Source organism: Solenopsis invicta, chromosome 12, assembly GCF_016802725.1.
Source record: "Solenopsis invicta isolate M01_SB chromosome 12, UNIL_Sinv_3.0, whole genome shotgun sequence".
Lineage (NCBI taxonomy): Eukaryota > Metazoa > Arthropoda > Insecta > Hymenoptera > Formicidae > Solenopsis > Solenopsis invicta.
In genome coordinates this window covers 16,675,066-16,697,093 of record NC_052675.1, presented here as the reverse complement: position 1 = coordinate 16,697,093, position 22,028 = coordinate 16,675,066, and the positions used below count along the sequence as shown (strand labels likewise).

General features: G+C 36.1%; 2 protein-coding genes across 4 annotated transcripts in view; one reads left to right on the top strand and one right to left on the bottom strand.

Moving 5' to 3' along the window:
- Positions 1–1,628: 1,628 nt before the first annotated feature.
- The window catches only part of LOC105195995 (enoyl-CoA hydratase domain-containing protein 3, mitochondrial), a 31,165-nt gene continuing 10,765 nt past the window's right edge, over positions 1,629–22,028 (bottom strand). The window contains exons 1-6 of one of the 3 annotated variants that reach the window (XM_039455970.1): positions 3,770–4,282; positions 3,288–3,353; positions 2,806–2,979; positions 2,525–2,712; positions 2,209–2,369; positions 1,629–1,968 (exon numbers count right to left, since the gene is read on the bottom strand). In XM_039455970.1, the coding sequence (XP_039311904.1) occupies positions 1,739–1,968; positions 2,209–2,369; positions 2,525–2,712; positions 2,806–2,979; positions 3,288–3,353; positions 3,770–3,817 (867 nt within the window). In that variant the 5' untranslated portion in view covers positions 3,818–4,282 and the 3' untranslated portion in view covers positions 1,629–1,738. Of the gene's footprint in view, positions 1,969–2,208; positions 2,370–2,524; positions 2,713–2,805; positions 2,980–3,287; positions 3,354–3,440; positions 3,744–3,769; positions 4,283–22,028 lie in introns of those variants that run through there. The other 2 variants (XM_011161689.3, XM_039455971.1) reach the window with 2 other exon arrangements.
- LOC105195993 lies at positions 5,547–21,825 on the top strand. The gene is made up of 8 exons (XM_039455427.1): positions 5,547–8,082; positions 13,027–13,307; positions 13,954–14,342; positions 14,723–14,806; positions 15,122–17,740; positions 18,144–18,227; positions 18,578–19,501; positions 19,835–21,825. Exons 1-8 carry the CDS (start codon positions 7,932–7,934, stop codon positions 20,037–20,039), a joined length of 4,737 nt encoding a protein of 1,578 aa, XP_039311361.1. The 5' UTR covers positions 5,547–7,931; the 3' UTR covers positions 20,040–21,825.

The window sequence follows — 22,028 nt, the reverse complement described above, 5'->3', positions numbered from 1 at the left end:
CGAGTCCTTGCTTTCACAAATCGCGTCTTTTCAGGCCATTTCAAGCGCATTATGATTGAAATGGTTTGAAAAGGCGCGATTTGTGGAAGCGTGAAGCGATCGTCTGCACCGTAATGTTTTTACCAGGGCTGCATTCAGAAATATCAGAGATATCATTTTATCCTTGTTGTTCACCGAATATTAAACAAGGATAAAATGATATCTGGGTGTACCCGGGCGATGTTCTGAACGCAGCCCTATTCTTAATTGGCATTAATAATATAATAGTATTACTCATATGCTCAAAAGAACACAATTTTAGGATAAATTTCCTTTTCCTAATAGCTGATACAACTCTCTCATCATTGTGTCATACAAAATTCTTTTGGTTTCGGTTGCGGTTCTTTTCAATTTAAAAATAAAAGAATCGTACATTGGTGGTTCATTTAAAAATGACAGCAAAGACTGTATGAATAAAACACAAAATTTTTCTACTCGTATTAAGTTAAGTTAGATGAGTAACACACATATCGCAAAAGGAAAGATGCATATGTAATTCTCTAAGTTATTGCTGTTTAAACTTAACCATACGAACTTAGGTACATACCTATAATAAAATTTATATTTTATTATACATAAATATTTTTATTGGGTACTTCCGATTAAGAATTTGTATTTTTATAAGAAAATAAAAATCTATTCTTATTTTATTTACTTTTTACATGAAATATAAGTTACATGCTTTGACAGAAATAGTTCTAATTATGCCACGAAATTTATATCATTTTTAAATAATGTTAAATTAATTAATATTGATCATTATTGTAAGTAGTTTCTTACGTTTAGTAATTGCATCTAACTTGTTTGCTAAATGCAATATAAAAAAAAAACGCATGTGTGTATTTTCTTTCTTGAGTTTATCTCGCGAACTTTGTTGACTTTAAGCCAAACATTTTGCATGCAACAACAATTATTGATTTTTACCATATATATAAAATTGAATCATTGGACCTCGTACAACTTAAAGATCTGAAAAACGAGATAATGATCGAAAACTGCAATTGAGAATATTGTTAAAATTTAATTCTTTCCAAAGTATATTTCGCTTTGAAAAATTCAACGATTCAGAAATTTATGTTAAATAATTATATTTAAATATTTGCGCACTAAAAAAAAGTATTAAGTTGACTAAACTTTTCAACTTAATTAAATTTCTTTAGTTTAAGTATTTATATTTAAATTAAATACAGTCAATTTAATAATTTCTTTTAGTGTAGAAATTCAAATAATCGATTATGTGCCGTTATTGAAAATCGTAAAGAATTTACGCAACAAAAGCTGGTATTATAATTCCTAAATATTCTACTGATTTAAAAGTCCAGTTCGCAAATAAAATAATGTATTAAAATAAAAAAAATTATTGATAAAAATAATGTTGCAATTTTCTATGATTCTACGGAAGTTTTTAAAGTTATGGGAAAAATTTGAACAATCTTTAAATAATGTTTTGATTACATTTTATAACAATAATGTTATTCGAATTTTCATTTATCCTTAACCATTATATTTACAATGATTTTCTATGTAACTATAATAAACTAATTTATGGACGTCATTTATTTAAATGGATGTAATTTACATACAAAGAATATATTTTTTTAATTGTTTTATTATTAAAATTTTACACAGATAAAAAGTATCGCAATAATATCCAATGTAAAAAAGCTTCACATGTAAAAAATGTTACGTATAGATATAATTAATTATTTTCATAATCATGCGACCAATTTGGCTTTCTCTTTTCTACAAAACTTCGTATTCCTTCCTGTGCATCTTTCATCTTCAAATTATTCACCATTATCTCAGTGCCCAAAGCATATGCCGTCGATATATCAAGACTCATTTGCTCGTGTAAGAACTTTTTACCTATATGCATGATCGAACGGCTCTTCGTGCTGATTGCATCTGTAATTCGACGTACTTCTTCATCTAAAAGTGAAATTAAATATATTAATAGACGTATAATTGTAGGGAAGATAGTAAGATAATTTTCTTATTAACTTTAAAAAGGAAGAAAATTATTTATCTCTTTACAATATTATTAAATAATTTTTTTACTGAATAGCTTAATTTATAAATAGTTTAGAATTAGTTTACTATTTTTCGGTATTAATTTGAATAATATTTTCCCTAATAATGCGTCTCTATTATTTTTCGCTGACGACTTACCAAGCTTATCGTTTGGCACAACTTTGCTAACGAGACCGCACTCGTAAGCTTCTTTGCCAGAAATGGAAAATCCCGTGAACAGCATGTACATTGCGCTTTTTCTTGGCACATTGCGCACTAGAGGTATACCCGGCGTCGAGCAAAATATTCCAAGATTCGCTCTGCGAAAAGCATTGAATAGAAAAAAGTAATTAACAGCATAAAATAATATATAAATTCAATAATACAGAAATAATAATTAATAATATATAATAATCAATTAATAAGATGGTAATCATGTGTAATAAATAATGAAAAGTAAGCTTTGCGACAGTACCCTGGAGTAGAGAACGAACTTCTTTCGGTGCACACCGTGATGTCACATGCTGCGACCAATTGACAACCGGCTGCAGCTGCCAAACCATCCACTGCCGCGATCACCGGCACTGGACTCTGACTGATGGCTCGCATTAGCCCTGAACAGGTCTCGAACACATCCTTGTGAAACTTGGCGTTCGCAGCCGTCTAAACGATGCGAGCCCATAATATTTTTTTTCTATGCGACGAGTACGAGGAGGAGCTCTTACGGAAGTGAGAGACCTCACAAACGCTACGAACCAGTTCTTTCAGATTGTGCCCGGCGGAGAACACCTTTCCTGGCTCGGACATCAATACAATCGATCGAAGATCCTTATTGTTCTCGTCCCTTTTGATCTCTGTCACCAGGGTTTTCATCATTTCCAATGATAAAGAGTTGCGCGAAGAAGAGTCGCACAAACAGATGGTTCTGACCTGGAATAAGACTAATAATAAGTTAAGTAATATTAAAAACTAGATAATAATTTTAATTATTAATAAAATTGTTGCATCGTTATTCTAATATTGTTGAAATGAATTGTAAGTTAACAAAATTTGGTAACAATATTGTTGAGATTGCAAATGAGTAAAAGTTATAAATTAATTTTTACAATATTGATAATTGAAAGACTTTAAACCTACAAATTATTACAAATTTGATAAATAAATAAACAAACAAATAATTTTATATATACATATACTATATACAATTGTAAAAAAATAAAAGTAAATAATATTTTTACCCCGTTTCTCTCAGTCGTCTCCACATATTTCTTTTCGGTGGATAATGTTCTTGTAATGTATCTTCCCTGTAACGTTGAACAATATTATAAGTCAAGAATTTAAATTAATAATTATCAATAATAATAATTATCAATGATATCAAAATTGACTACCGAGAAAGTGGATTTTCGCGCGCCGTTTGAAATATTCCCGCGATACGTTCTTGTTCTCACGAGCCAATCAGTGTAGAGCAAGGCGAATGAAACAGCTGACGCGCACATATACGTGCAACGCATATAATAATAAATGATGGATATAAAGCGAATTTTTTAATTTATCTATCACGTTATGCGCATATACAGTGTTTACAGAGCAAAGTTTCATTTGCGTCGAACGCCACTAATCGATTGATAAATTTAAAAAACTCGCCTACAGTCATGCAGAAATTATATAACTCTATATATTTTTTCTAAGTTGGATATATAATTACAATATAAAATACCTGAGAAACGGCGAGGCCATTTTTCAACACGAATCTTGAGACTATCATTTCGTCACGACACTCTATATTGTATATAAAATTCTTGTATATAAAATTCTAGATAAGAGATTTAGGTTAGTTTGACACGAGGTGTATCGCGTACTTTGAACTCGACGCCGACTTATACTAACGTGAGACTTGATCCAAAGGCATAATAAACAGCTTATCGTTCAGGAAGGTTAGCTGTCACGCCATAACACGGTACGATAATATTGCCGTCACGGACCCGCGCAATTTCGAAGGTGGAAATTACGTATATTTTTTAAACTGAAATTTTTGTTAATGATAATTTAATGAATAATAAAAGCAATAAAGGCTTATTCAGGTCTTGATATTTATAAGAGCTTGTCATCCTACAAAAAATTTCAATTAAATAAAATATTGTAATAATAACATAATAAAAAACAATAGTTTAATATTTTATTTAAAAACACATACTAATTGTGGAATATTATATTTTAATAATCATATTTATTATAACACTTTTTAAATGAGTTTAGAAGACAGTATAAAAATATAGATCTTTCATCAAAAAATTTATTTTATTATCTTTTCCTGTAAAAAAATTTTCCATATATAATTATATATCAGATATGTCATATACAGGGTGATTATTAATGACTGTTTCCACTTTTTACCATAGGAGCACGCATTTGTAATTTCTAATATAATAATATGTTAGAAATACGTATCCGTCGGTAAATCATGTTCCTAAAACGTGGAAAGTTATTAATAATCACCCTGTATAAATATATGTATATAATTATACATATTTAATAATTATATATAAAATTATAATATATACTATATATATTTTTTTTTTATACATGTATATTATAATATTATAATTATCTACGAAAAATGTTTTCTTGGACTACAGTTCTTACATTTGAAGCATACACAATTAATAGTTAAAAAGAGAAGAAATTAAGAAAAGGTTCAGTGCATAAAATACAAGCGAAATAAAGGAATGAATATTTAATAAATGCCTCTAATATTAACAACTTCGACTAAATTCTAATTAACTTAGCGATTAATTAATAGAGCAATGTACTTGTACTATTTTTTTAACATAATATATAAATAATATATACATATTAATCATTTTTGTTGTTAATACATGGAAGAAAAGATTAGAATAGATTAAAAACAATAAATTATATAACTAAATATTCTGCGAATTAATTGCAGATTAGATTAATCGGAATTTGATCGAAGTCACTTTCACATGTGCATCTGCAAACATTCGACGCATGCGTCAGCTGATGATCAGCTGATGCCTACGATGTTCTTGGACTGTAAACAGCTTAAACAGATCTCTTTGAGTGGCAGATGTCAAACTTCGGCATTTAAAGAGCGTGTTCCTAGAGGATAGATGTCTGGACAATAAGAAAAAAAGAAAACAGTTTTAAACAAAATTAGAAACGAGAATGACGGACGAATTTACATTTCGTAAATTTGACAAACTCCAAAAATAAGAAAATTTATAAGTATTACAAAAAAATATATTAGGCTAATCCTTTAAATCACTTTCCGGTGCGTTTGTTTTTTTTATAAAAGATATTCACATTAAATATTTACCAAGTTTTATATTATATGTTAAGTCTTTAAAAGGGCGTAAGTGCAATCCCCGCCTCAAGCTTCGTGACTGTCCTCCGAGGAGGGAACGGCGTTCCCATAACGACCAGTGTTTCCCCTAACGACGAACATGGCTGAAGTTGAGGGTAAGTAGGTGCTAGTGTGCATTGTCGCGCGTGCATATTTACGACGAGCGAGAAGCAAACAGAACCGAGAAATCCCCGGGTCAGTCCCGCTTTCTCGTCCGTGGCTTTTCCCGTCATCGTCGTCACCGACGTCGCGATCCGCTTCCGGTTCTCCGCGTTCGGTCCGCGCGCGATCTCCGTCCCCGTTCTAATTATAGGGTAAACAGCGCGGCCACAGTCGCGGCCACTGGTGCACAGTTACGAGAAATATCGCGGGGAGCCGCGATAGAGCGGAGAAGCTGTCGACCTGTATTTCGTAATAGGGAGCGGCTTTAGGACAGAATTTGTGAGTGCACGTGGAACGGGCGCGAGGGAGATACACGTGGTAGATAATCGTCGTAACGCTTGTAGCCTTAATAACATTTATCACGTAGACTGCTTGTTTTGTCCAAATTTGTTTCGATAGTCACTTAATGGAAAATAATTATAATATTGGCTTCATAAATATATTTCTTCCTTTTTGTAAAAATCCAATTTGTTCGTTGCCTTGTGCTGATTGCTATGCACAGAATAAACAGAGTTGTTGTGGTTACCAGTGTAGCTACGGAGGGAAGAAGTAAGGAAACACATATAGTAGAAACTATATAGGGATGAGTTTTCCTCCGCATGAAAGCGGTCAATTTATATTTATAAAATCCAAAGTTTGAATCCTTTCAGCCCACATGACGTTGAGAATTTTCACATTTTTACAGATTCTTCAAATTTACATTTATTCTCGAGCCGAAGTTGAGACTTTTCGAAATTGACATACTCAAAATTTTTGATAAAGTTACGACGAAGAATATACTCTTGCATTTAACTGTATTGGAGTAGTGACTTATTTCGTTTTCATCGGTATCTTTTTTGCTTTATATTATTGTAAACAAATTATTTTTCATCGCCTGCGATCGTTTGTTTCGAAAATGGAAATGCGTCAAATTATTTTCCTTTAAATCGTAAGACATTTAAACATCATAGCTATTCACGTATCTCAAAATGCCTTACAATTCTCGTATGAGATATGTGAAGCATCTCTGCGATGTTCCGCATCGACGTGGATTATTTTTAATTAGTTACGGTTTGATCATCGTTAATGACTGCAGGCCTACCGGAACGTTCTCAGTCTTCCAGATCAAAACTGCTTATGAAAATCGAGTGAACCACTTACGAACAGTACTCTCGGTTATTCACATATCTTTATTATGTTTGTAGAGCGGTTTTTTTTTTCTTTTAAATTACTTTCTCGATGTCGATCCATCTGTACATTTCTTTTTTTTTATGAAAAATATTCACATTAAATATTCCCTGTCTAGATTTTTCCTGTAAACACTATAAAGTTAATTTTTAATTTAGTTTCGTGATTTCATATGTATAAAAACATGATTTTTCAACATAAATGATTTATATTTTGCAGCTCAATTCTGAAACTTTTTTATCCTTTTTTTTTAGTTTTATAACATAATAACATACAAAAATAAAAGAAAATAAAAAAGTATCAAATGATGAAAATACATTTTATTTTTTTCCTTTATTTTTATTTTTAACGTAAATACGCTTAAAATTCATAAACCGCAAAGAAAGATGCGTTGAGAAACGTCACCTTTCAGAATATGTGTGTCATATGTTTTGTACGTGTAAAACGGATTCACGTGTTCAAACATCTATTGCAAAACGCTATAAATTTTTGTTTTAATCCAATATAATACACACAAAAAACCCGTGTTATATTCTTACAATGCAAGAGCATATTCTTGATACTTTTTTGAAAATTGTGAGAATATGAACTTTCTCCATATCATGTGGGATAAAAGAATTAAAACCAAGGTATTTAAAAAAAAAGGAAAACTACGTCCTGAAAAAAATGCGAGTTTTTGTACAGAGAGAAAAAAATAACCATTAAAGTTCAATTTTAAATTATTTATTACCTATGTTTTTCGCGAAGTGTGCTTATATTAGTAAGAGATAAGAAAGAAAAATTTGTGTTTTCGTATAATAGCAACAGCAATAATAGTAGGATGTTAGATAATTAAAAGCGATATTTTCCATTATTATATAATTGAAAGAAGATCACGCAGAGTTGATTTCAGCAGCATTAACTTTTCATGTTCTTCGGAGAGCATAAATATGGGAACCATCGAATATTTTTCTTACGGCCCCCACTTTATCCGCGTTAGCGCGGCCAAGGTGTACTAAAGAAAGAGGCGAGAGAAGGAGCGAGATTTGCTTTGTGAGACGGCGAGTCGGGGCCGAAAATAAACTTCCGTCGCGAAGATACTCGGCGGTTACAACGATTGTAAAGAGCGGCGCTCTTACAAGAGCCGGTCCGACCTCGCGCGATCTCTCTCAGCTCTCAGTCGGTGTCTCGATGCGCTCGCAATCAGATGCTGTGCTGTGTTCCGAAGAGACTCGCGGACGGGGGCCCGTTCTACGACGAGGCCCCGTTCCACGACGGGTTCCTGTTCCACGACGGGACCGCTAACAGTTCGCCGTCGTCCGTTCGCGAGATACGGATCGAGCTGTTCCCCGAGGAAGGTGAGCCCACGTCTGCTGCTCCGGCATCGCTTCCTCGAATTGTTGAGTTGTCGAATGTTATTCGCGCGAGTGTTCGAGTCTCTTGAACGATCGTTAAATCGTCGGGAACGAGAATGTATTCTGTGTTTATCTGGTCTCGCAAAGTGTATTTTGCGATAAGAATGACAAATGCCATATTAGTAGCTGCTAATATCTCCAATAGCGCAGGATATCGTTCGAATATTCTGAGATATTCGTAACATTGTACGAATCATATGCCGTTAGAGTTGATTTAAAGAGAAACGTCAGTTAATCGATATTAAATTTAATATATTTAATGTGTTTAAATATATTTATAAATTTAATGCGACATGGTGAAAATCAACATAGTTCGTAATTTTCGGAGTTACGTTAAATATTGTTGCTGCTACGTCGTCATGTATTACAAATTCCAGAATGTCGTAAATGTTTGTTTACGACATTCTGTTGCGGAGCGGATTGACATTCAAATAAGTTAGCATCCAAACTCGCTTTCCAAATTAAAATAAATCCAGTATATTCGACTAGAGTGGACCATCGCATTGCTATCATCGCATAGTTAGAAGTTGTTTTCAACAATTTGTTTAAATTTTTTTAGAAAAATATTAAAATTTGCTGTAACAACTTCATTTTCTTAAGCTGTTTATTTCGTTTTCCTCATTACATAAATTGCACGGCTATTTGTAAAGTGCTTCAAATTAATGGAATAGCTTCAATAGCTGCGCACGACTGTCGTTAATCATTATTGCTCCGTTCCTCGAACAGCTATTCATCACCGAAGGATTTCCTTTTTCATTTCACGTTCGGTGTCGGTGAAAATATTTATTTTTCCCGACACTCGCACACGTCTAAAAGCGGCTATAAGAATCCGTAACGTGCCTCCGCCGTGCATATTGATCAATTTGCACCGACTTAGCAATTGCATTAAGAGTCCCGTCGACCTTAGGCGAGAGATGAAACGGCAATAGCTCTGACGTAGAAAAGAGGAAAAAAACCTTCGCTAGTTTCTTTCCGATACGTGCGACTCTAGAAGCACAGCGTAAGCAAAATTAATCGAAGCGTTTGTGGGCGTCGCTAAGCGGTTTCAACGCAATGAGCTCATTTAATAACCGCGTCGTGCCGTTTGTTGTTACGCCTTCGCACGTGAGGAATCTCTTGCCGGAGAGATATCTCGTCACCGCTATTCGCTCGGTACATTCGAAAATCAGATGAAATAATTATTGGAAGGAAAAATCTTTGATAACAAAGTAAAAGAATTAACTGAAAAGTTGGAAATTGTAAACAGATCGATATGAAGGGATACATGCGACACAATGGATACCATGTGGTTTGTTTTCGAGGATTTTCCCAGCTAACGGAAATAAATTCAAATTAATTGAAAATTGCAATTTATTTTAATTTATCCGAGTTCGCGCTTTAGAGTCTTCGAGTATTTTTAGATTCAAATGGACTCAAATGGATCGAAATACGAAGTTCACCATTTTGAATTGAATTTTTGAATTCGGATGGATTCATGTCACTCCATTACATTCTTTTTGAATTTAAATAAATTCAAATACGAAATGAGCTATTCATCATGATTGAATTTATAATATTTTTGGATTCAAATGAATTCGAAAATTCTGAAGCGTAAATTCGAAAATGTCGAAATCATTTCTATCCATTTCAATTTATTTTCGTTCGCTGGGATTATACGTGTCACGAATAATAATGCTATCATAATACACGCGTTGTATAATGACGTGAAACTTGGACGGAGGTAAATACGATGACCCGTATTCTCGCAACGTACTTATAGCCGACGTGAGGTTGTCCCGTCTCACGTCGACATCGAAGGCAGCGATAAAAAAAACTTCGAGCCCCGATTTGCGATCGAATAATTCGAATCCACGAAAGAATCAAGTAGCAAACGAGAAGATCCAATTTCGACACCTGTCGTCGATAGCACGAAACCGTATCTCCTCGTTCAAGGAGAGAGAAAGAGAGGGACAGAGAGGGAAGGGAAAAGGGAAGCAAAAAGAAGAAAAGATCCGAGGACGGAAGGAACGGATACTCTCGCGTGTGTTCGTGACGGATAGGGGACACGCGTGACTCGCGCGGCGAGGCAACTCGCGGTGACGCCTAAAAAAGGAAGCTTGCTCGCCCGAGAGAGGCGAGAGAGCCGGAGTCTCGCGGGGGCGACCCCTCGGCCTCTTCGACGTCCTCGACGTCCCCGTCGGCGCGGCGTAGCCGCGCGAGTCGGCGCCGCCGCAGGTGCGTCCGCGCGGCCACGCGCACCTGAGAATCGCTCGTTCGGCGTTTACCCTGGCACCGAGAAAGCGAGAGTATCCGCTCGACGTGAGATTCGATCGCGCGGATGAAAAACCGCGCGAGAGATTAACGAGTGCGCGATTGAAATCACCCGTGGTATCGCAGAAGCCCCCGCGTCGCGCGGGCGTTGATGATTCTATTCCTCGATTACTTTGAACTTTTGTTGCTTACTTCGAACGTGCGAAAGTGCTGTTTGGTGAATTAACAGGAATGGGAGAAAGTTTCCGGACATTGTTCTCTTTTTATTAAAAAAAAAAAAATGATAAAATAGATTTTATATCAAACATGGAGATATGGAAGTCTCATGAAAGTAAATAAAGCTTCACACATACATCTACATAAGCAAAGAACTCATTTATTTTTCGTGATTTCGTATGTCGCGACGTGCTGGAAAGAATGATTCGTTACTTTTCTTGGATCGATGACATAATACGTAAAATGTCACAAGGCTCGATCTGTGCGTTCCGTTGAAATTTCCGTAGGAGAGGAAACGTAGGATTCGCGTTGTCTTTTATAAAAATGAATAGGCTTATTGAATAGAGATGTTATCTCGTAGCGCATAGCTCGCAATAAACTGGGGCGTTCTCGAAGTGATCTCGCAAGAAGAGAACACTGTAGCTAGTCGTTACGCAATAGCCGCGGCGATCGAAGAAAGTGCAATTTGCAATTTAGATACCAGACACTTCCAATCGCGGCGTCCTGCATCGATCGTCACACAGTGTTTCCGAGGTCTCGCGTTTTTTTTTTCGCGGAAGGGAACAAAAGCGGGATTATGCGACAGGATGCGACAGGAAAAAGAAACGTATTTAATAAGCGTATATATAACATTTGTAGAATGTATTTTTAAAAATCTGTTTTAAAGGCCCGGTTTTCTCGAGACGCGATAGTGTTTATATGACATCGGAGGCAAGAAATGACGAGCAATAAATTATTTACTTCATTTTTTAATTTCACTAAAAAATGTAATCATTTTTTAATCTTAAAACCTGTAAAATTTATGGCAAACTGAGACATCTGCCCGATATAAGGCATAAAAGTGTAAAATAACTCTTGTGAAATAATAGTAAATTTTTCAGCTGTCAAAATCTATCACGGCGGTTTTGACAGCTGAAAAACGTATGATTATTTCAAGAATTATTTTATACTTGTACGTGACATAACAGCCAGACATCTTTGCCGCATATTTTATAGGATTCAGGATAATAACATCATATACGTTTAAGGAAAAATTAAAATTAAAAATAAAAAGTAAAATTGTACGTAGCATATTTAGTACAATAAATTTCATTTCTCGTCTCTGATGTCATATATATGTTATTGCATAAAGAGAAAGCCGAGTATTAAATGAAAAATAAAAATTAATGAAATGCTTGGAAAGATAAAAACATATATTTTAAATACATATAATATGTGTGTATTATGCACGGTTGGGTAATAGTAGTTAAAAAATTACAAGTTAAATAATAAAGTTAAAAAGTTAATAATTTTCAACTTTAGTTAATTTGAATAATTTAATTTTAACTAATTATTTCTGAAACACATAAACTTTAATTTATTAACTTTTTTCAAAGTTAAAAATTTATTTATGTAAATGAAAAAAAATTATAAAAGAAAAAATACATTTTCATAAAAAACAATATTTTTTTGTTATTTTATATAGATTTAGTTTACAAATAAAATATTAAATTTGTTTGATGATCCATATCATAATTGTTTTCAGTGATCTTATTTTAAAAAATTTTGAATTTTTAACTTGATATGAATAACGCTTTACAAAATTTACTTTTAATTTAACTTTATTTTATCTTAACGTAACTTTCAATTAGTTAGTTTTTTGTTTCTGTAAGTTTAATGTAAATACATTAATTTTATGAATTATTAACTTTAACTTAATATTTAGTTTAAAAAAAATATATTAACTTAATCCACACACACACACACACACACACACACACACACAAGTGTTATGGAACACATAGTAAAAAGGGATTAATATAGAATGCATTTTGAGAGACGTATTTATTTCGGAAAATATAAAAAAATAAAAAAAATTGAACATTAAATTTTTAATTAAATTTAGTTGATCGATAACGAAACGAGTTACGATGACGTACACGTGTTTCGTTTCTCTCGCGCATTTTGTTACGTGACGTGTATATCGTCATATTTGGCGATCTCTCGACTTGTTGTCGGCGAAAATATCGATTATCCGCGGATTTGTGGCCTTTGTCAGAGCGAATAGCGATTAGCACGGGGTGAGTCAGATCGAATATCGGATCTCCGTATTAGCCGGTGATAGATGCCGCAGTATCGCGTATACTGGAGCATTAAAAAAAAAGGAAATGAAAATGTAGCAATTATCAATCGTCGTATTTGGCAAAAAGAAAGTGTCACGTCGCACGTCAAAGGCGCACCGAGTTTGAATCGCGGAGAGAATAACGATCTCGGTTAATTGTTTGGCGACGAATAGACGCGACCGGCGACCAAGATCAGAGTTCGTGGCCTCATAGAGAAAGAAAAAGAAAATATCTATACGTATATAGAACACCTACTATTATTGCGCGGAGTTTAAGTTGCGAGTGCCCACTAATTGTTGGACCGTGTAAATGGACGCAGATGCGCTGTCGCCGACGATTTTGCTGCCGTGCGCGATTTGCGCGCGGACCTTCCTGCCGCAGTCGCTGGAGAAACACGCGAGGATATGCGAGCGTGCCGCCGCCAAGAAGCGTAAACCCTTCGACTCGGCCAAGCAGAGGATCCAGGGCACCGAGTTGGCCGAATTCATGCCTAAGCAGGAGGTTCGGCGACATCATCAGAACGAGAGAACGACCAGATCCTCTTGGAAGGAGACCCACGACGACTTCCTGCGAACGATTCGCGAGGCGCGCGGCGACGTCGTGAGTCCTTTTATATGTTAATTACTTCAGAAGGAGTTTTTCTTTCTCGTATTTATTTTATTTATTTTACATTAAATAGTTTCGGATGATACATCAAATCAATAAGAAAAATAGAAAAGAAAAAATTTACTCTCACATTAAAAATAATATTCATAGAGGAACGAAGGGGTTTGTGGAATACGTAAATTAATGATCTTTTGTACATTTTATACATAAATAGGTGCCACAAAACGGTTTTACGATTCATAAAATGCATTTTATTAAAAAAATTTTTTTAATAATTTTTGGTTTAAAATATTTTATAAATAAAACTTTAAAAGTTAAAAAATTAATATGTAATCTCAAAATTACGAAGAGAGTATACACCTGTAAAAATGTTGGCTACCTGCAAAACTAGAATTTAGTTTTATAAAAACACAGCGAACACTAATGACCAGTTACCATCCCACAATGTCTAAACAGACTGTAACGAAGTAATTTTAACGGTTGCTCTTAGAACTCCACGCGAATTATAGGAGATATCATTCCATCACCCCAGATATATTCCACGACCGCCGTCCTTTCTCTAAAATTTGTTGTACAATTATTTTTAATTTTCGTATCTTTTGTTCATAAATAAATTTCCATGTATTATTTGTTCCTCCAGATGGACTCCCCCAAGCAATGCAATTCGTTGAACTCGTCGGGCGCCCCGACACGCGCCAACGAGAAGGGCACGTGTCCCACGTGCAACCGTCAGTTCGGCATGAGAGCCTATGATCGTCACGTAGCTTGGTGCAAAGACAGAGTCACCCAAGTGCCGGTAAGTCAGGCGACCAATCTGGCCAAGGAGCGATTAGAGGCACGTATGAGGTATAGGGCGCCGACCCTGAAGAACCGGCGAGCTATTAATCGTGAAAAGTACAGTCCGGGCTCGGGGGCGAATCAGACTGCCAAGACCTCGGTGTCATCGCCGGCGCTCGTTAAACCAAAGGAAAGTATCTCGAGCGTCAGCTGCAATCGAGAGAGTCCTGCCAAGCAGAAACCTGCCGTCGTGTAAGTCAGATTCTGAAGCTTTCCTCACACTGGTGAATTTTTCTTTGAATTTCTTCACTTATAGGAAGAGAACAACTTGCAATAATTATTCGCTAATAGTGTAACAAATGAAAAGTAAGAAGTTTTTCGATGGAGTATTAAAAAATTTTAAAAGACGTTATCAAATTGCTTGTTTTCAATTTAATATTTTAAATAAATATGTTCGGGAAGACGAAAATTTGCGAGCTTCTTGAGTTTAATATGACATACTTCTTTTTTTGATATATTCTTTTAATATCACGTCCGTAATTTTTTCCTAATCTTTTATGCAAATAATTGCACAAAAAGTTTCCTGATTTAATAGATTTGCCACTTGATTATCTTATGATACACTTTTACAGGAGACAACTCCGTCCTGGACAACTGAAGGATTCTCCTACCTCATCTGGACCTATGAAGTCGCGTCTTACCGATCGTGTGAATAGGTGAGATTTTGATCAATCTTATGTATATAATATTGAAAGCCGAAACTGTGTGGCTTGTGTAAGATAAAATAAGTATAGAATAGACCTACATTTAGTATTATCCATGAGGAGAAGGAAAGAGGATGAGGCTGCTTAGAAGCACATAATTGTGATTAATAATCGAGACAATTTGAACGTGCAAAAATATTCAAATTTGATTTTGCAAAAAAAAAACACATTTTTAAACATTTCCTGCTCAATGATCTTTTCTCATAAAATTGTTCCTTACTTAACCCCGACAACCTTCTCCTGATGACTATCAGGCACATGCCCTTGATCCTGTTTCCATCTCCTCAGGCCAGAGGAAGATCACGACTCCCTATCGACATCAACGTCCTCTCGATCCGTTCATCCTTCCCATCGTTCTCTTCACTTTCCTGCGAAACTCAGGATTAACGATCCGGTCTCTTCCAATGAGATCACATCACTGCATGCCTCGAGAAAACAAATTTGCCAAAACAAAACGGTCTCTCAACGCGTTCAAAACGACGATGCGAGAAATCGAGAAACCTGTTCCTCCGCCAGAATGCAGAAAAACATCGTCTCTGCCAGAAGTCAGGGTCATCCGAGAATCAACGATGTCACCGTGAATGATAAAATTCTAGGAATGATTGTGCAGCCGTGCAAAATACGTATAGACACGCAAAAAGACGATCAGTTAGTAACGTGGAAGCAGATCAGTCGTAAGAAAAATAATCGTCACTCTGATGAACCTGTTGTTGATCATAATTTCTCGCGAGAGTTTCAGCTACTCGATCTTGATCGATTGTGTGATCAAGAAGAAGAAGAAAAAGAAGAAGAAGAAAGTGAAAGTCGGAGAACAGAAAAAAATGCATTAATTACAGAAAACATTTTTACTCCAACCGACAACAAGTTGGAAGATTGTAAGATTGATAAAGTGAATGGAAACGGCGTCACATGGTTGAACGGTATTCGGAATTTGAATCAGACATACTTGATAAAAGATTCGGAGGATACTGAGGATCTTCCGTCGGAGATTTTTCACAGCAAGTGGAAACCGATTAAGCACAGAATTTTTCCTCGCATAGAATTTTTCCTGAAAGATATGGAAGATGAAACCTGCGATTTTGATCAAAAGAAATTGAAAAGAGCCTCAGTAAACGACGAAGAAATTGGAATTAAACAAGTGAAAGAATTAAAAGTGTGTATTGAAAATGAAGAAGACACTGTGGTGAGCTGTACAGTAGAGGAATTAAAAATAAATGATGAAAATAATGAAAATAATCGGAAAATTAATAATAAGGAGATTGAAGAGGCAACATGTAAAACAGAAGAGCTTAAAATAAATAATAGAGATGAAGAAAAACGAAGAGCGAGTTATGAAAAGACAAAAACTACAGAATGTAACATTGAAAAAATAGATATAAATACTGAAAATACGAAAGAAATTGAGAAAATGGATGATGTAGATATTGCAGAATCAGATAGATTAAGTGTTCATAAAGAAGATGAAGAAGATGAAGATCGACAAACAGCAATGGATAAAAGAATTGATGAAAGTACGAAAATTGAGCAAAATTTATCCGAACCTGATCAACTAATTAAATCGGTCAATGTAACGAATTCAATTGCACCGAATGTATCGAAGAAAAAGAATTTTATTGATAACAGTCAAGATTATCTGGTCCTTAAAGACGAAGAAATACCACAATGTAATATATACGATAATTCGCTTGAATTAAAAGAAAGTACAATAACTTTTACATGCAATCAACCTAACGTGAACGAGATAGCACCTCTAAACGATAGTAATAATCAAGCTGATTGTAATTCGAATTCTGAGGATGAAACTCCAGCATGTCAAACCGATAGCAATCGCAATTCGTTAGATCTAACAAAAAATATCAAAGAAATATCATTTTCTGCATCCAGTCGGATTGTTAGCCCAGAAAAAAATTGTGCAAGAAATGCTGAAAAAATTGAAATAATTGAAGAAAGATATGAAATTGATTTAACCAATAACCGTAATAAAAGACCTAAGAGAAATTCAAAGAGATTAAACTCGGAAGTGTATTCGCTTTCGCAAAATTCGGAAATTGCTGCTGATAATTACCCGAGTACACTTTTGCGTGTCAAGAGCAACAGACAATTTCAAGAAAACGGCTTCCGTTCTGATAATTTTGAAAATGTCGAGAATAACACGAAAGATGAAAAGGCAGATTTCAACACGGATTCAGATAACAGCTGTGTGGACGATAAATCAAGGCTCCTCGGCCGTTCGATCATTAAAACGGAAGTTATGACAGGTGAAGGTTGGCGCAAGAAGAACGTGGACAGCGAATTCGATTACGGTAGCGATAATACTGCGCGTGTCGGGGAATGTAATGCGCGGGATGCTAATGGTTTAGAGTCATCAATCACGTTGACGGACTACGCGGAGGAGGAGTCACGGTATCACGATAACGAGATTTTCATGAACGCGAGCGTGAATTTTCCAAAACGCGTCTCCGGCGCGGCTAGAAGGGCCGCGCGAGAGCGACCGGTCAATCCTGTCGAGATGAAGCACAAAATCAGGGAGAAAATGAATCTTCTTCGCGACAGCACCAATTCCCTGATATCCTCGGTCGAGTTTGTCGAACTCGCGAGCATCAGACGGCCCGACGCGAACTGCGGTTACGAACGAGAGACCATTGAGATAATCAGACCGAGGAACAGAAGCAGCAAGATGTCCAAGGATTTGCCTGATATAAAGAGTGATGCGGGGGAGGCGAGAGAAGATGCTGAGAGATCGTACTGGAAGAGGACCTCTAAGATCTCGCGGGATAGACTGACTGATTTTTATCCTGCGTATTGCGCGGAGTACAAGTTTGTTAAGAGAAATCCTGGAATCCGTATCCTCCCTCCTGTCCTGAATCCATTCTTAATTAACCGAAGGTAGAACAGTAGAAATTAATATTATAAGTAGAGTTGTTGTCGTCGAATATTTTGAATATTATTTTCTAGAACATTAATATTATTTGTAGTATAGAATATTGGAATATTTAATTGATATATGGTAGATTTAGTGAAGCATAAATAACACTTCGATATAAATTGAAATTTAATTAGTATAAAGTATCGCAATGCTGATTTCGCACAACTGATTATGAGTCCTAATATTGTATTACTGTTTCATTAGTATAAATTTGTTCAAATGGTAATTTAATTGGTAAAAGAATCTGTACGGCATTGCTGATCGCACTGTAGAATCGTTTCTTTTGATTTTTCTCTTATCATCACGTTTCTGTACATTTGATAAGATAGTTGTTAGATAGTTAATGTGTTAACAATATTGTAGGAAAATTGAACTGGAGACACGTCCTGCTTGGTGCAATTATGTACGCAGGAGGCCGGACTTTAATCTCGTACTTAAGGCTAGAACGTAAGTTCCAGGTTGTGGAACCAGTGTAGGGACAGGAGTGCACATTGGTGTTAATTACCCATATCCTAGTCTAGTTCAGGGCACCGAATAATTTATGTTTGGCAAGCAGGCTGAATTATCTCGCACCACGCGTGCCAAGGCTTACATGCACGCAATGTTTGAAGAGCTAATTAGCACGTCTCTATAGTCCGTCTGCAGTAGAATCACTTAAGGCAAAACGTACTTTATCATCGCACATATTGCACTATTTTCATTCACAATGCTCGTATCGCTGTTTTACGCAAGAAAGTTCCCGAAGAAAAGAAGAAAAATTGAATTTATAGACCATACTAATCAAATTCTAATTTCAGCGGCGCTTGCAAGGACTACGATCCCTTTCTACTGGCCGAACAGCAGATGAACGACCTGCTGTCGGATACGAGCGATCAGTCTATGATTGGGAGTCCCAAGCTCCAACAGACTCGTGATAACCTCTATCCTCTCTCGCACTCCTCCGCCTTTGTAAAATATCCTTCTTCCGACAAGAGAACGTCTCTCATAGCGCCACCCACCGAGTTCGACGACCTCTTGTCCAATTTCTCGAGTGACTCCACCGAGACCAACTCGATTTCGCGCGAGGTCTTCCTGAAGTCCAATCTCGCGGGCAAAGATGCGACAGATACCGCAAGCCCAAAATCCGTCAGGCAATTGGGTAGACGAGTTATTATCGATAAATCGAAGGCGCTGGGCGTCGACGAACATCGCGACGTTGACGAACGTCGCGGCGTCGTCAGCGCCGACAGACCGCGCAAGATCTTCGACAAGGTCATACTAAAAAATACGAAACCGCTAATGAACCGATCCAATTCGATCCGGGCCTCGTCTGCACCTAGAATCAATTCGGGCTCCGACAGGAAGACCTTGAGCGACATGAGAAAGGTTCAAGGTTCCAGAATTGCCGAGGGCCAAAGGTCGTCGGACCAGAATCTCAATCAAAGAAACAATAACTATTCATCCATGTCCGGCAGCAACCTCAGTCTAAACTCGATCATCTCCTCCTCGGAGCCAGACGTCAAGCGATCGAACTCGATGTTCGATGAGCTGATAACGTCCTTCGAGGAGAACGCGTTTCCCGGACTGAGATCCTTCCTTAATAACGAATCCTTCGACCTGTCCAGCCCCGGTGGTGACAGACAGCGAAACGGCAGCCTGATCAGCGACGAAGAATTGTCCTCGCCCGACAGCTACAAGCCGCAGGATCACAGCAAGATCAGCAACGACTCTGCCTACAGCAGGTTGGTCTTTGAAGTGACTGTTTATCTTCATCGTTCGCCTTCATCGATCAATGAGTAACGATTAAACGGGAGATAGATCTTAGAATGATGACAATACAATCGTTCCAATAGAGTTTTGGTATTTTTATAAAGACTAAATTTATTAATTCGTGATATTTTTTTGCACTGAGAACAAAGTTGTTGACTTGACTAAAATTTTCAACTTAATCGTTTTTTTGACGACTGTTTCGTACCATTTGTAACAATTGTAACGCTTTCGATTATCGCCCATTCATTTTGCATTCTCCGTGTTCTCGCGTGCTTAAAGCTCAGTTCGATTTGTTACTCCCCCAGTTTAAATCGCAAATATTCGCACCATGGACGCAGCGCCAACGATGTGATCGATCGCCTGGACGAGGACGCACCAAGGAACGAGACGTCGCCGACTCAAACGACAAGCAAATGCAAGCTGTCCAAGTTCTGTCACGAGTGCGGTCAGCAATTTCCAGAAACCGCCAAATTCTGTTGCGAGTGCGGCATGAAAAGACTCGCGTTTTGAAACGCGACATCGTTCCCCGAGCGTCGTCGACAATCATATCATGTATTGACGTTTTTTGATATTTGAAACGAAAAACGCACCGAAGAAGAAATATTATCGGAAAGATATTTTTTGAACAAAAGAGTACATTCTAATTTTTTTATTTCGAGAGAGATCCTCTCAAGATCGAGGCTATCGATGTTTTCCGAAGAGAAGAGTTTCGAATTTGCAATTTCGAGAACATTTTGCGAGATCGAGAGCCTGTTCTGAAAATATTCTCTGATTATGGGGCAATGTATTTAACTGCCTTATCATGATAATATACAACAGAGCGCTATATAATTCAGGCGACTTTTGTAAATCTTAGAGTTTCGAGAGCAACTTTTGCGAGATAGCGTTTTTATACTGTCGAGGAAGAATTTTTTTTAGTCTAACTTTTAGTTCGCTTTGTAGACAATGCGTCGATTTGCTATATTTGAGTAGTCTAGTGATGTATTTGATAAGCGTTCTTTTTTTTTCGTCACAAACACACGATGTACGCGTACACCGAGAGTCCGTCCTCTTTTCTACAAATTCACAAGTGCGACTTTTTGATAAGCTTTTTATACAAGTGAAGAGAATCATACAAGTATGTTCCCCTGTTAAAAATAAGAGAATTGAGATGAATCGATATTAATATATTTTGTGAGCGTGTGAATGATAAAAACGATCCTTAAAATTGTTATATATTTAATCCATTTTTTATCTGTGAGAAGCGAACCATGAAAAAAACACGTGTCCCTTATTTGGAATTAAAATATACTGAAGTGAATTTCTTTATGCTTTATACTCGACATTTAGTTACATGTATATTTCGTCAAGCTAATGAACTTTAGACGTTTATGCAAAAATGTACTTTTATCAACTCGCTTATTAATTCGGCTAGTCTTCACAGGATTTTTGTATCTAATATCGTGTAACAAGATTGATTACATAAAATAAGATTAGGAGATTGTTAGCGTTTAAGTGAATATCGTGTGCCGATATCATCAACGTTCATTCAATTAACATGTCGCTAACGAGGAATAATGAAATAAATGCAAAATGCCAGCTATGCGCGCGTTGGAGATAACCATCTAATCTTAATAAAGATAAATCTTAATCGCATATTGCGAGCAAGGAGATTAATTATAAGTGAATTAAATATGTGCAACTATAGAAACGCACAGTCCAACCTTAAAAAGTGGTCCTTCGTATTTATTCTCTAATACGGTAAGGAAAAAATATTTATTATATACCTGATGAAAATTCGGACTAATATACAGAATGCACTCCCCGGAAAATATACAAGACTCGGATCCGAAGCGTATGTCCCGAGGTAATTAAAAAAAAAAGGGTCTTTTTTCCTCGTATTTCCATTGGTAAAGACATAGACTTCCTTCAAATTCAAAGAAGAGAGTTATCGAGCTACCATTTTTCATACATTTTGTCAGACATCCCATTTTTTTGTTTTAGTTCTGAAAAGAAAGAGAAAAACTATTTTTTCATAGTTGTAGATGAGTTATGAGAAAATAGCTTAAATAATAAGCCGTACTAATCAAAGACTACTTGTAACGATTTTAACAAGAGTGATTCGTTCGTTGGTTCTCTGGTGTTCGTAACGTATACCAAAGAGTAACATTGCGTATAAACGTTTGACAAAACTGACTCGATGTCTAACTTGGAAGAATGCATTTCAAACTAACTTGTATGCAATAAACATAAATTATGTATGTCCCAAACTGTATTTTTGCAAGTGCAATAAATTGCGATGCTTATATGAATTAAACAGGCCTCGTCATCAAGTTCTTAAAAGGGAACTCTGAACCGCAATGCCCATGCTATTGCGGTTGCTAGTTAAAATCCTTTTTATTTTAATTCTATAAATTCTGTGCCAAAATATTGAAAATAATCACATATTATGACAAGTTTATAAATTCGGTAAAGATATTTAAATTTCTCGCATTTGTTTTACCATCTAACAAATGAGTT